This window comes from Spea bombifrons, chromosome 2 (genome assembly GCF_027358695.1).
Source record: "Spea bombifrons isolate aSpeBom1 chromosome 2, aSpeBom1.2.pri, whole genome shotgun sequence".
Lineage (NCBI taxonomy): Eukaryota > Metazoa > Chordata > Amphibia > Anura > Pelobatidae > Spea > Spea bombifrons.
The window spans coordinates 80,382,092-80,394,995 of record NC_071088.1 but is presented as its reverse complement, the minus strand read 5'-3'; the positions used below and the strand labels follow the sequence as shown (position 1 = coordinate 80,394,995).

General features: G+C 40.5%; 1 protein-coding gene across 1 annotated transcript in view; it reads left to right on the top strand.

Annotated features, from left to right (window-relative positions):
* Window positions 1-12,904, top strand: part of LOC128473717 (dynein axonemal heavy chain 9-like) — a 160,325-nt gene that overhangs the window by 73,442 nt on the left and 73,979 nt on the right. The window contains exons 60-65 of the mRNA XM_053455969.1: window positions 5,590-5,753; window positions 8,045-8,213; window positions 8,728-8,979; window positions 10,920-11,162; window positions 11,905-12,051; window positions 12,531-12,715. Coding sequence (XP_053311944.1) covers window positions 5,590-5,753; window positions 8,045-8,213; window positions 8,728-8,979; window positions 10,920-11,162; window positions 11,905-12,051; window positions 12,531-12,715 — 1,160 coding nt within the window. The remainder of the gene's footprint in view (window positions 1-5,589; window positions 5,754-8,044; window positions 8,214-8,727; window positions 8,980-10,919; window positions 11,163-11,904; window positions 12,052-12,530; window positions 12,716-12,904) is intronic.

Genomic DNA, 12,904 nt, shown 5'->3' with positions numbered 1-12,904 from the left:
CACCGGCCGGCCGACACCGTCATTCACTTCGATCGAGCACACAGGGCCCTCCGGCAGAGACCCACGGGCACGGCGCCACCCCGAGACATCATCTGTTGTTTGCAAAGCTATCTCCTGAAAGAGGACATTATGCGTGCATACAGAAACAACGCGGCCTGTTCCTGGGAGTCTCACTCCATTGCCCTCTACCAGGATCTATCGCCCCTAACACTGCAAGCCCGACGGATGCTTCGGCCTGTCACGCAGGCTTTACGGGCGGCGAACATCCCCTATCAATGGGGATTCCCGTTTGCCCTGTTGGTTCGCCGGGGTAATGCGACGCATATTGTTCGCCATGTCACCGACGTCCCTTCATTCACCGAGGCCCTCGACCTTCCCGATTGTGAAGTCACCGACTGGGAACCGACCTTCTCTGCACCAGCGTCCCTTTTGGATCCGTCTCAGGACTGGTCTCCGAGACCACAACGAAGGAAGCGTCACAAGCCACAGGACACTTCATGAGCGAGGCTACACGTGCGATGGGTTCGTTCCTTCTCTGCCCTGCGGACATTGTACCGGTCCGCCGGTTTTGCTCGAACTCATGTTCCAGGTTATGGACGCTATGCCGCATCGTCTCACCCTTGGTGACCAGGGTATTTATTTTTATTGTGACCACTTACCTTCCTTTGCTCCTGGTTTTCATTTTTTCTTTCGCACCACATTCACACATACCTTCCTACCTGGCTCTTGCCAGCTTCGCCTGACATAGGCACTCTATGCCGGCGCACACACACTTCATTGCTTTCCCCTGTGGGGCGCACACCTCTTTGTCCCCATGAGTGTATGACCGCTCCCTTTAAGGCTCGATGGAGCGGGATGCGTTCTTCTTTGCCCTCTTTTTTTCTATACATTACCGATATTTCACTCTCCCCCCGAGCCTACTTGCCTGACCCCTCTTTCGGGTTCAGGTACCGGGTTTTGACCTTCTCTAAGGTCATCTGGCTCAATACTCGATGCTACGGCATCTCGCACTGTTATGTGCTATTTTTGTTGTTGATTTACGTTCTGTTTCGCATTTATCTTGTTTCATTTCATTATGGTTTTTTTTTTATAGCTCCAAGGGTGGCATTGTCTCCGCGGGGTTCCTGCAGATATCCTTCTTATGGCCCTTGATCTAATTAAATTTACCTCACTTAATGTTAGAGGTTTAAATAAGCCCCAACAGCGTTCAAAAGTCCTCTTCACTTTGCAACACCTGAAATCCCACGTTGCCTTCCTACAGGAAACACATTTTAGGTCTTCCAATGAGTTCCGACTAACGGATAAATACTTCCACCATGCCTTTTTGGCAAGTGCTCCTGATTCAAAGACGAAAGGGGTTGCCATTCTCATTCATAAATCCCTTCCATTTAAGCTTCTGGATATTTGGAGGGACCCCGAGGGAAGGGCCATATTTTTGAAATGTTATTTTGGTACTCATAAAGTTACATTGGGCAATGTCTATGCCCCTAATCGTAACCAGACCTCCTTCTTATGCAATATGCTGAATAGAATTTGGCTCCTTTCAGGAAGGCATCAATGTTTTTGGGGGTGACCTTAATATGATTTTAGACCCGCACAGGGACTCCTCCACTCACACCTCATCCATCCCTTACTCCAGCATTAAAAAGGTTAAACGGGCGCTGCACCTACACCAACTGATTGATACCTGGAGATCGCAGCACCCAACAACTAATGATTATACTTACTATTCACACGTCCACGACAGGTACACACGGATTGATAGTCTCTTCCTCTCGCACTTTCACCTCTTACATTTACATTCCTCTGAAATTGGCTTACAAACGCTTAGCGACCATGCTCCCACTCACTTCACGTTACGCCTCAGTACTCCCATGCCCCGACATTGGTGTTGGAGGCTCAACGACAATTTGATTGATAATCCCCACCACGTTTCAGAACTCACGACACACCTTCACAATTATTTTCAGGATAACATTACGGATGAGTTGCCTTTTCCCTTAATTTGGGAAGCCCACAAGCCAGTTATTCGTGGTCATTTGATTAAATTGGGCTCTACGATTAAACGATTAAAATTGGCTGCTATTCTGGATCTCACGCGTAAGCTTCACCACCTGGAACAATCCCACAAACTTACACTTGCCCCGGAGGTTTTGACTCAATTACACACGTTGCGGGATCAACTGGCCTCTCTCCTAGACGATACCACGAAGCGACATTTTCTCCTGACCAAAAAATTGTTCTATGAATTGGGAAACAAACCGGGCAAACTGCTGGCTAGGGCTTTACGTGTACAACGGGCCTCTTCTTATATTCCTAAAATTAGGTCTTCTGGTGGCTCTGTTTATTACGAATCTCACGGAATTGCTAAGTGCTTCCATTCTTATTACAACTCGCTTTACAATATTAGCCCCCCGTCAGCTGGTTCCCCTGCCCACCTACAAAGTATCGATGATTATTTGCAGAAATTCCTGCCTCGGAGGCTAGATGGGGACGCGCTCGCTTTCTTAAATTCCCCCGTGACTGGTGAAGAGGTCCTGACTGCCCTTAAATTAACCCCCCGTGGCAAATGTCCCGGCCCGGATGGTTTCACCACTGGGTATTATCGTAAATTTTTTCCTGTTTTGGGTCCACATTTGGTTACTTTGTTCAACACCCTGGCCACTGGGGCGCCCCTTGATCACCAGACCAACGTCGCGCACATTTCGGTCATACCTAAACCGGGTAAGGATCCTGAGTTGTGTGCTAGTTATCGGCCTATATCCTTGATAAATGCCGATATCAAACTATTGGCTAAGGTAATGGCACTACGCCTTCAACGTTATATCCCCTCCCTTATCCACCAGGATCAGGTCGGTTTCGTGCCTGGGAGAGAGGCCAGGGACAACTCCATTCGCGCACTTAATCTTATCGCATACGCTCACACACATAACATTCCATACGCCTTGGTTTCTATGGACGCCGAAAAGGCGTTTGATAGGGTGTCCTGGCCCTTTCTATTCCGGGTCCTGACTAAATTGGGTATTCACGGTCCTTTCCTCAACCAACTCACTGCTCTATACACCGATCCGTCTGCACGCATAAAAGTCAATGGCATCCTCTCGGATGCTTTGCTTCTCCGGAACGGCACGCGACAGGGTTGCCCCCTCTCCCCACTATTGTTTATTCTAGCTATGGAACCTCTGGCTCAGGCGATACGCGATAATGATTCGATCACAGGCTTAACCATTGCAAACACATCTCATAAAATTGCTATTTATGCAGATGACATGTTGTGCATGTTAACCAATCCTCATCACTCTCTGGCACAGGTTGTTTCGGAACTGACCCGGTTTACCGCCCTGTCCAATTACCAAATTAATCTGCAAAAATCCGAAATTTTAGGCATAAATATCCCTCCTGCCCTGCGGTCGGCTATGGCTCGCTCCTTCCCTTTCAAATGGCAAGACACGGCCTTTAAGTATTTAGGTCTCTGGCTTCCGGCTGACCTTTCCCAAATTGTTAAGCTCAATTTCACTGCCCTTTTGACTACGGTGATCCACGATCTGCGCAGATGGTCGGTACCCCACATTTCCTGGTTTGGGCGCATAGCTGTCCTTAAAATGAATATTCTTCCGAGATTTTTATATCTTTTTCAGTGCTTGCCTGTGTTTTTACCTAGGAGTTTCTTTCGAGCCTGCCAGAGGGTCTTTACGCGGTATGTATGGGGAGAGGGGACGCCTAGACTGTCCTTTACGCACCTGTCTCGCTCCAAATTGAGGGGAGGTATGGCCCTTCCCAATCTGGAATGGTATTGGCTAGCGTCCCACTTAAGGAGAGTGGTGGAGTGGTCTTTGGGGGTCCCCAAGCTTTGGGTCCACCTGGAAAATTCCTTCTTTACCTGTGATATCTCAGCGGCCCCTTGGCTCCCTGATGGTCCCAGGTGCCTTTCCCATACTTCCCACCCCACTATCCTGGCCACTTTGAAGGTTTTCAGGAGGGTGTCAAAGGGGGGTCTACTTACCACGGTGCCGGGTCCACTTCTCCCATTGTCACACAATCCAGATTTGCTCATACATATCACTGCTGACTTGGTGAGATCATTTACCTCTGTGCGCTCCGGTCCCCTGCGGCTGTGTCACGTACTACAGGCGGGCGCATTCCGGTCTCTTCGAGACCTTCTACACCCAGTTACGCCGTCCTTCCACATGACTTTTACATATCACGGGATCAAACATTATGTCTCTTCCTTGTTACCTAACACTCAACTCACCAGGCCGCTACTGGGGTTCGAACAGTTATGCTTCGCAGGTACTGAGCCTGCTCACTTATTATCCACACTCTATGCTATGCTTCAGGAGGCGTACGGGACTACTAAGCCCTTTTACTTTAGCCTATGGGAAAGGGACCTGCAGACTTCTCTGACCGACGCTGACTGGGACAAGATGCTTCTGCTCACCCACAGGGGGGCGATCTCTAGTTGGGTGCAGGAATGTAACTATAAATTATTGACCCGTTGGTATAGAGTCCCGGCCGACTTACATCGTTTTCTTCCCCAGGTCTCGCCCCTTTGTTGGAGGTGTGGGACTGAGGATGGCACCTATAGGCATATCTGGTGGGATTGCGCTCACATTCGCCCGTTCTGGCTTGCTGTGGTTAAAGTTATTCGTGACATTATTGACCCAGATTTTGAATTCTCGCCTCAGGGTTTATTACTACACCACACTCAGGCATCGTTCACCTCTTATAAGAAATCATTGGCCATTCACCTGATCCATGCAGCCAAAGCCATCATACCCCGTTTCTGGAAAGTACCGGGTCCTCCCCCGGTTTCAGCTTGGGTTGCCCGTGTCAATATTATCTCCCATATGGAAGATCTGGTGGCTTCTGCCCATGGTCGTGAATACACCAACGGTCTCAAGTGGCTACCGTGGGCCACTTTTGTCTCCTCTCCCCGACTGCTTGATTTGTATCTCCCGTGATGGTCACGTTCTGCACCTGTTCGGTTGGTGGGGAGACTTTGGTCGCCTTGGGGACCCTGATTACTCTACCTTCCAGCCCCTGTGCATCTCCGGTGGCTCATTTATCATGTGTAGTTCAATGCATTACCCTTGGAGCACATTTATGTTCATTTTTATGGTTTTATTTCGTATTTTTTTTTTTAATTGTTTATTGGCGATTCCATTGTCAGACACATCAGTCGCTTCATTACATGTACTGCTACTGTGAGACACACTATGATTTTGTCGGCTTACTACTGTATTTACACACATGTTCCTGGTGGACCCACTCGGTCCTCTCTATGATTGTTTTTGCCGTACCGGGTTTCTACTACATGTCCTTCCTCCTAGCAGTTTGATCGAGGTCAGAACAATACTTGATTGTTCTGACCTCGATATTGCCTTCTTGTATTATGCCTTGTCAATAAACGGTGTTGACCTTAATTAATCTAAAAAAAAAAAAAAAAAAAAAAAAAAAAAAGAATACAGAACAGCAATTTATAATTTTAGAGTCATTAGCTGCTGTGTTAAAACACATAGGTTTATTACACATTGTAATATTATTAACATTTATTTTTTATTATTAATCTATTTTTAATAAATTATTCAGGCTGGGGATTTAGCCACTCCATCTGCCCATCACTTCCCAGGATTGCTTTCAGCTTTTACTACGGTTACCATAGAGCTACAGGAGAGGCTGAGAAATGCGTTCCTGAGGACATCTCAACGTTGTCACTACATATTCACACTTCGAGACCTTGCAAAAATATTCAGGTAATGGAATTAGAAGAGTGTAAGATGTTGGCTTGAATTATTTGAAAGGCCTATTATTTTACTACCTGGAATGGTTATCTGAGTGTCAGCACTTTGGGTAACCTGCAAACAGAGTTAAAAAAACTACTCAAAGGTGACATGTCAGTGTAGTCTGTGGTATAGAAAGCTTGGCAATATCACTAGAATGTCCCTTGGCGGCTTCTGACAATTACTAGAAAAGTAATATTTTTTTCTTGTCTGTCCCATTCACCTGAATTTCAGCACAATGATCAATTACTAGAATTTTGACTTGAACTTGCATTTTCTAGACACATTAGTTGTCCAGAATGTCCTTGTCAAATGTCTTGTCAACCACTGAGCTTCTTTTTTACAGGACTGTATTTTTTGTTGTTGTTAAGTTAAAGATTTTGCTAGTGGCGTTACATTAAGTGAAGATTTTCCTAATTGCGTATTAATAACTCGGCTAGCCAAATCTTTGCATTTTATTATAGACAGGAGGCTTGTATTAAGTGTTAAGCTAAAGAGGCAAACATAAAAGCAAATTACCTTAATAAATAATAGAAGATGAAACATGAACAGCAAGTTTAAAGCAGCTACTCCCTTTCCCTCACAAATAATTTGATTTTAATGGGACTTGTCAACATATTCACACATTTTCCGAGATCTTTGATGTAAGAATAACCAAACAAACTCCCATGGGATGGGTTGCTGGATTTGTTGTAAACTATGTCTGACAATTAAGGACCTAATCTCGATAAGAAAGAATGCCTTCTCTCAATATATAATGCCAAATTGGCATTATCCAAAACACGATTTGCTCTTTGTATCCAGCCTCAAAAATAGAGGTATTGCCATTAATTCCAGCTTCCTCAGTAATATTAAACATTTTTACTAAGGGGCCAATATGATCAACGTGTCTACTCTGACACTCATGCAAGGACCTATCTATACCTTTTCCAATATTCCTACTAAATCTAAAGCTCTTGAAAGCTTTATGCAGCCCAGATAAAAATAGGAGTTCATCTTAATCATCCACCAAAACCCCAATCTTAGGTTCATGATTTCCAGAAACCTTCTGAACAGGTTCAACCTGATCCAGGTCTTATTCAGAATCGCCGTTATGATTAGATAAAGGTATAACGAACACCCCAGAGAGTCATTACTTTTAGTAGAATTAAATAAGTCAGGCTTTGGTCTGTTTGACTGTGTCTAAGAGACCAATGTTCCTCAGCATGTGAGGTTTGGTGGTGCATCTTAAATACCCTTTCTCTGCACTGCTAGCAGGGTCCTGGCCATGCATGCTTTTGGACTCTTTTCAGTTATGAGTTATGCCATTCTCAAAAGGACTGTTCTAATACTTGCTTTTCTTATAAGCTTTACCTGCCTTTTCCCTATTTTTAACATCATCGCCTTCAATGGGAGGAATAGGAGCATTTGGTGTAAGTAAAGGATTGTTCTATAAAATCCAGAAATTGTTTCTGGCATTCATTACTGAAGTTACGGATAATGGAGCGTATTACCCGAAGCCTCCATTGAGGCTTGTACATTTTTCAGTAAGTATAAAGGAATCTCCTATCTGGGGAATTTGTATTAGCATTCATGTAATTAGATGTTTATGTCTCTGCTGAGGTATTAAAACCGTTTTAAGACATTTACAAATATGACATAATAAATATAATAATTAACAATAAATAATCCTTAAATAATGAGCATGTAAAGTAAAGTACCTGATTAATATTAATAAAAAAATAAATGAAACAAATATTAAGTATAGATATAGAATGCCCAGGCAAAGGTATCGATTTTTAAAGAACTTCAAAATGAAATGAATTCTGCCTGTGTTTAAGCGCATATGATATATCTTAATGATATTAATACAGAGAGGTGGTAGATAAATGCATACCTATTAGCTATATAAAGTAATGAATGGGAGGGATCCCTGCACCACAGAAATTGTGGTGCACAAGTTAATATATAAAACACATGGTAGGTGGAATGTAACTTGTATTACATGCAGATTGGATAAATCCGTTGTTTGTTCAACTGTTCCTTTAAGATTTCTTAAATGACATTTCACAATAGATAACATGCAAATGTAAACCAAAAATGAAAAGAACATCCTGTACTCTATGGTTTAAAAAATAATAAATATTATCAGTATTTTCATAAAATTGAATTTTTGTTTAACGTCTCTGTCTCAAATTCTTATGGTAATTAATGAATAGAGGGGGGGGGGAAATAATTATAATAAATGGATATTGCCGTAAGTATATCTTCTGTTACATTCACAGAAATATCTGCCTTTCTCTGGATGGGACTAGCACGGCAGAGCAGCTCATGCATTTATGGAAACATGAATGTGACTGGGAGTATGGACATCGGATGTCTAGCTCTGTGGATCGCAGCAGATATCAACAAGAGTTTACCGTCGCATCAAAGAAAGTATTTAATGAGGAAGAGGTATTATAACTAACTATACAACAAACTGAAAGTTCATATTACATGGTACTTCTTAATAAACAATAAGCATTTATTTGAAGTTTTTAACTATGCTTTATTATATTGTTGAAAAAAACTCAAATAATTATCTTTTGTTTTCATCAACGCAATGATTTCATTCATCAAAATAACATACAATTTTAGGTGCTTTGGATCATGTAAATGTTCTGATTTGGGGGAGCCTAATTCAGCAAAAGGGACAATTTTTAGGAGGTAGCTAGTGCTGTCAGATATTTCAACAAGTTTGAAAAACTGATGAGACTTTTAGATTGAGAGGTTTATATTCAGTATTTTGGAGAATGAACACGACTGTTTGGATTTGGTCTCACGAATAACACGCGTAAAGGGCCAAAGATGTACTGTCTTACGATGTAACATAATTATTCTGTTGAGGGATAATAAGAACTGAAATGACAAACACATAATATTAATTTCTATGTATCTGTAAGATATAAAAACCCCTGATGTGTTATAGTTGCAGATCCTCCTCAGCCCTCATCAGCCCGTGTTTAGTAGCATTATGGAAGATGAAGGTGGTTTAATAACCACAGTAGCTAAGCAGCAGGACACAAATGTGTTCAGAAGAAACGAGAAGGCATGCAGCACCATTCGCATTTTAGATGGCTACCAGCAAACATTTAATTTGACCCACACGGAGGAATTATTGGCAGAGGCACTGCAAGAATACAACAAAGTCAACCCAAGAATGAGCATCACTTTTTATAAGGTTGGTTGTTGTGATTTGTTTATCTTGTCATTCATAGCCTGGTTCATACATTATTGAAGAAATAATTGAGTACTTGCTGAAATGAAGAACAACTAACATGAGCAACAGGCGTATTGATCTGTTTTACTTTATAAACATCCTTTGTGAAATTGGAGTGTATTCCAAAGAGAGTGATGCTGGCGAGCATCTCTAGATTGTAAACTGGTTTGAGCAGAGCTCTCCTCACCTGTTGTCTCTGTTAGTCAATTTGTTATATTACATACTACTTGTTATATCCTGTCTACCAATTGTACAGCGCTACGGAATTTGATGGCGCTATATAAAACAATAATAATAATAATAATAATCTATCAGTGTCAGTATTGCATAATAATGTGTTGATTTTAAAGAATTACTGATCTTCACAGGGAGAATTTTTGGATTTTAGTTCAAATATGAATAAAAGCATATAGTGATCTGTTTTGACAACACCTCATGATGATAGACATATGCAGCCCTTTGGAGCAGGATATAATTTTTCTAATATTATATATTGCTTTTCTCACCAATATTAATTTATCAATGAAGAATAAATAAGACGATATGATAGAATAAAATAAAATAAATTATTTAAAAAAATAACTTGTCCACAAATTAGATGTTTGGCTGGTAGGGTAAATGGGCAACTGTGTTAATCTGGAACAGAACAGAATTTAATAAATAACTTAAACACACTATGTGCCAGCACAGTCAAATGTCTATTTTTGTCACAAATATATATAAGGGTTTTGCCCTAAAATAAATTGGGAAATAATGTAAGTGGTATATATAAATTATATACATACACTACAGCTTATCCAGTCCAAACCAGTCAATTTCTGCACTGAAGTATTATTATTTATTACTTTATTAATTAACTTACAGTATTGCATCTGAGCAGTGAGCATTAATCTCAGCCTCTGCTAAACTATCACTGTCTCACACTCATCACTCTGTAATTGCCGCTACTAACAAGTTAAAATTGCATCAGCTTATATATATATATATATATATATATATATATATATATATATATATATATATATAATGCTTGTCCCTTCCCCTTGATTGGCCAGAGTGAAAAAGTAAGGGCAAACTCCCACAGGTTGTTGGACCCATCAATCACAGCCATAGCCATCAATTAAACCACCTCTCATTGAACCGGCATGACCCTGCTGAAATTCAGCCTTGACATATACAACATGTTTACATTAGTCTCATAAAAATAAGACTACTGCAATAAATAAAAATTATAATGTATTTGTGTCTCATTAAACTATATTTCTATATGCAAAACATATCAAGGGCAAAATGATTATGACAATTCTCTTTGGAAAGTGATTACCCTTTCTAAAATTATAAAACAGTACATTGTAGTACATGTTCTAGAACTACCCCACAATGTACAGTACGGTTCTGTCCCTCGAACCCATAATTAAATAGTAATAATAATTAAATACAATTTACAGTAAATACATTCAAAGGATATGATAAAACTAGAACTGATAGACTAATACAAACCAATACATTAAGTAAAGAGGGGGCTGCTCAAAAGCTTATAATACTACCATGTCGTAACTGTACAAAAATAACAGTGTTTGTGTCTGTGTTTTATATTGTCAAATAGACAACATCAGTGTGTTTAGAGGTAAAGTGATGTTAGTATATTTTTTGAGAAGATTGTGTATAGGCTTGTTAATACTTTGATATTACATTTTAGTACTACTTTCATTGTGCAGATAGGAATCAAAGTTGCCACATCTAGAAGAAAAAGTAAAAACCTAAAACATACAAATAACAAAGAATAATTAAAAACCACAAGTCATAGCTAAGTTCATTTTTCCATTCTTCAGTAATACTCAGGTAAATTGCAATCCAGTTATGTTGTGTATCCTGCAATAACACTAGATTATTCTCCTTAGTGTACTGTCGAACTATTATCTCGCTTGACTCGAAACCTGGGAAGCCCTAATGGTAGCGCGCATACAATGCTGTGTGGAGAAGGGTGTCTCCGTACCAGCAGCTCCGTAGCTCGACTTGCAGCGCATCTTTCTGGTTTCACGGTGGTCCAGATTGGATCACATAACAACGCGGACAAGAAAGACCAAGGAGCCAAATTCTTAAAATCGCAGCTGGTAGACTGTTATGTGAAAGCTGGACTGAAGGTGAGTTTCCTTAATTAACTCTAATTTCTCTAGGATTAACTTTCTTTGCTACTTTTAGGGTATTCTTATGGTTTGAGCCCGTATGCTCCAAGGTATCTATGCAGGAACATTTAGTTGTTTTTTTTATAGTGTGTCCAGTATTGACGATGATGACTTACTCATTTTCTAAGGTTACTTATACATTGGGGTTATATATAAAATGCGATTCTGGTGAAAAGTGATTATTTTACCACTTTTCAAGTGGCTTCTTGTACATTACCCTCGCTGTACATATAATTTGTCAGGGTTGACCAATGTTTTACATGTTAGTCCAGTTAGTTATACTGTTATATTCTTGTTTTAATGCAGTTTCTGAACATGTTGGTAGCTGTATGTATGTCCAAAACATCACCAACATCTTACTTTCCTTCTGTAAAAATGTCATTTACTTTATGTGCAATGATTAATTTTGGTTGATTACGCTTATTTCTTACTATGTAGAAATAAATGCAGGCCAGGGTAACAATAGCTTCAAGTATTTTCGTGGCATCATTTACCTGTGACTGAATTCTTTATGTGCTCCTTGTATATGCTTTCTCTGCAGTCGCTTTTGATACATGTGTACAAGACAGGTCTGGATTGTACCCAATGTCCGCCAAATGTTATTTTGAATACTAGGTCACTCTGTGGACTTGCTCTCCATGCTAAATGGTGCCAGCCCTCTACTGTGGCTTTCTGTCACTTACCTTCCAATTTTCTACAGGGCCAGAAGACTTTGCTTTTGCTCTCAGAAGAGGAGATCGATTCCACAGCGTTGGCTTATATGACTGAGTTTGTTGTTTTTGGATCAGTAGCTCACCTATTCACATCTGAGCAACAAGCCACCATAGCAAATGCTATGAGAAACGAGGTAATTCCTGTCATGTAAAAAAATTACGTTTTCTAAAAGACTCCTGTTTCATTGTAATTAATGAATCAGTGTAGTTAGCAACACAGCTATTTTCTAAGGGTATTCTAGAGCTTGTGTGCAAATATGTACAAATACCTCATAGGATGGCCGTGGTGCATTAGACTGGTTTGCTATTTTACATCAGAATATTAAACATATATTCCTCACAGCAAAAGGTCCACTAACAAAGACTCTAGCTGACATATCCACAGGGGTAGGCCTCTGCTGGCATCTTTCCAGAATAACATTTCCTACTCACTATAACATGTGAGAGTAACAATCCTCCACCATCAAGCGGCAGTACAATACACCATGAGTCTTGTAATCCAGATTACCTACCTCTTCTAAACCTGTGTATTGTTTACCATAGTACACCAGTCGAAAACCTTATCCAAAAATTTAATGTTAGGTTCTTTTTCAAATTTGTTAATATTTCTCAGGTGACCAATGCCGGGCTCACATACTCCAAAGAGAACGCCTGGAAGCTTTTCCTACAGACCGTGCAGCAAAACCTTCGCTGGCTTCTCATTCACAGCAGCACAGGTCCTTCGTTTCACAAGTGGTGCCTGGAATTTTCTTCACTTATTAATTCAATAAATGTTTACTTTTTGCCACAATGGTCACGGTAAGGAAAAGTTCAGAATTCATTAACCTCAACCGGATTTACCGAAATTTATAAAATATATAAAATGATCACTGACAAAACTAATATGCATTTTAAATCTGTGGGTCAATTATTTATACCACATGGGTTTTCCTCACATTTCCATCATTTTGTAATGCTAAACATTTGAATTAAAAATGTATTGAATTA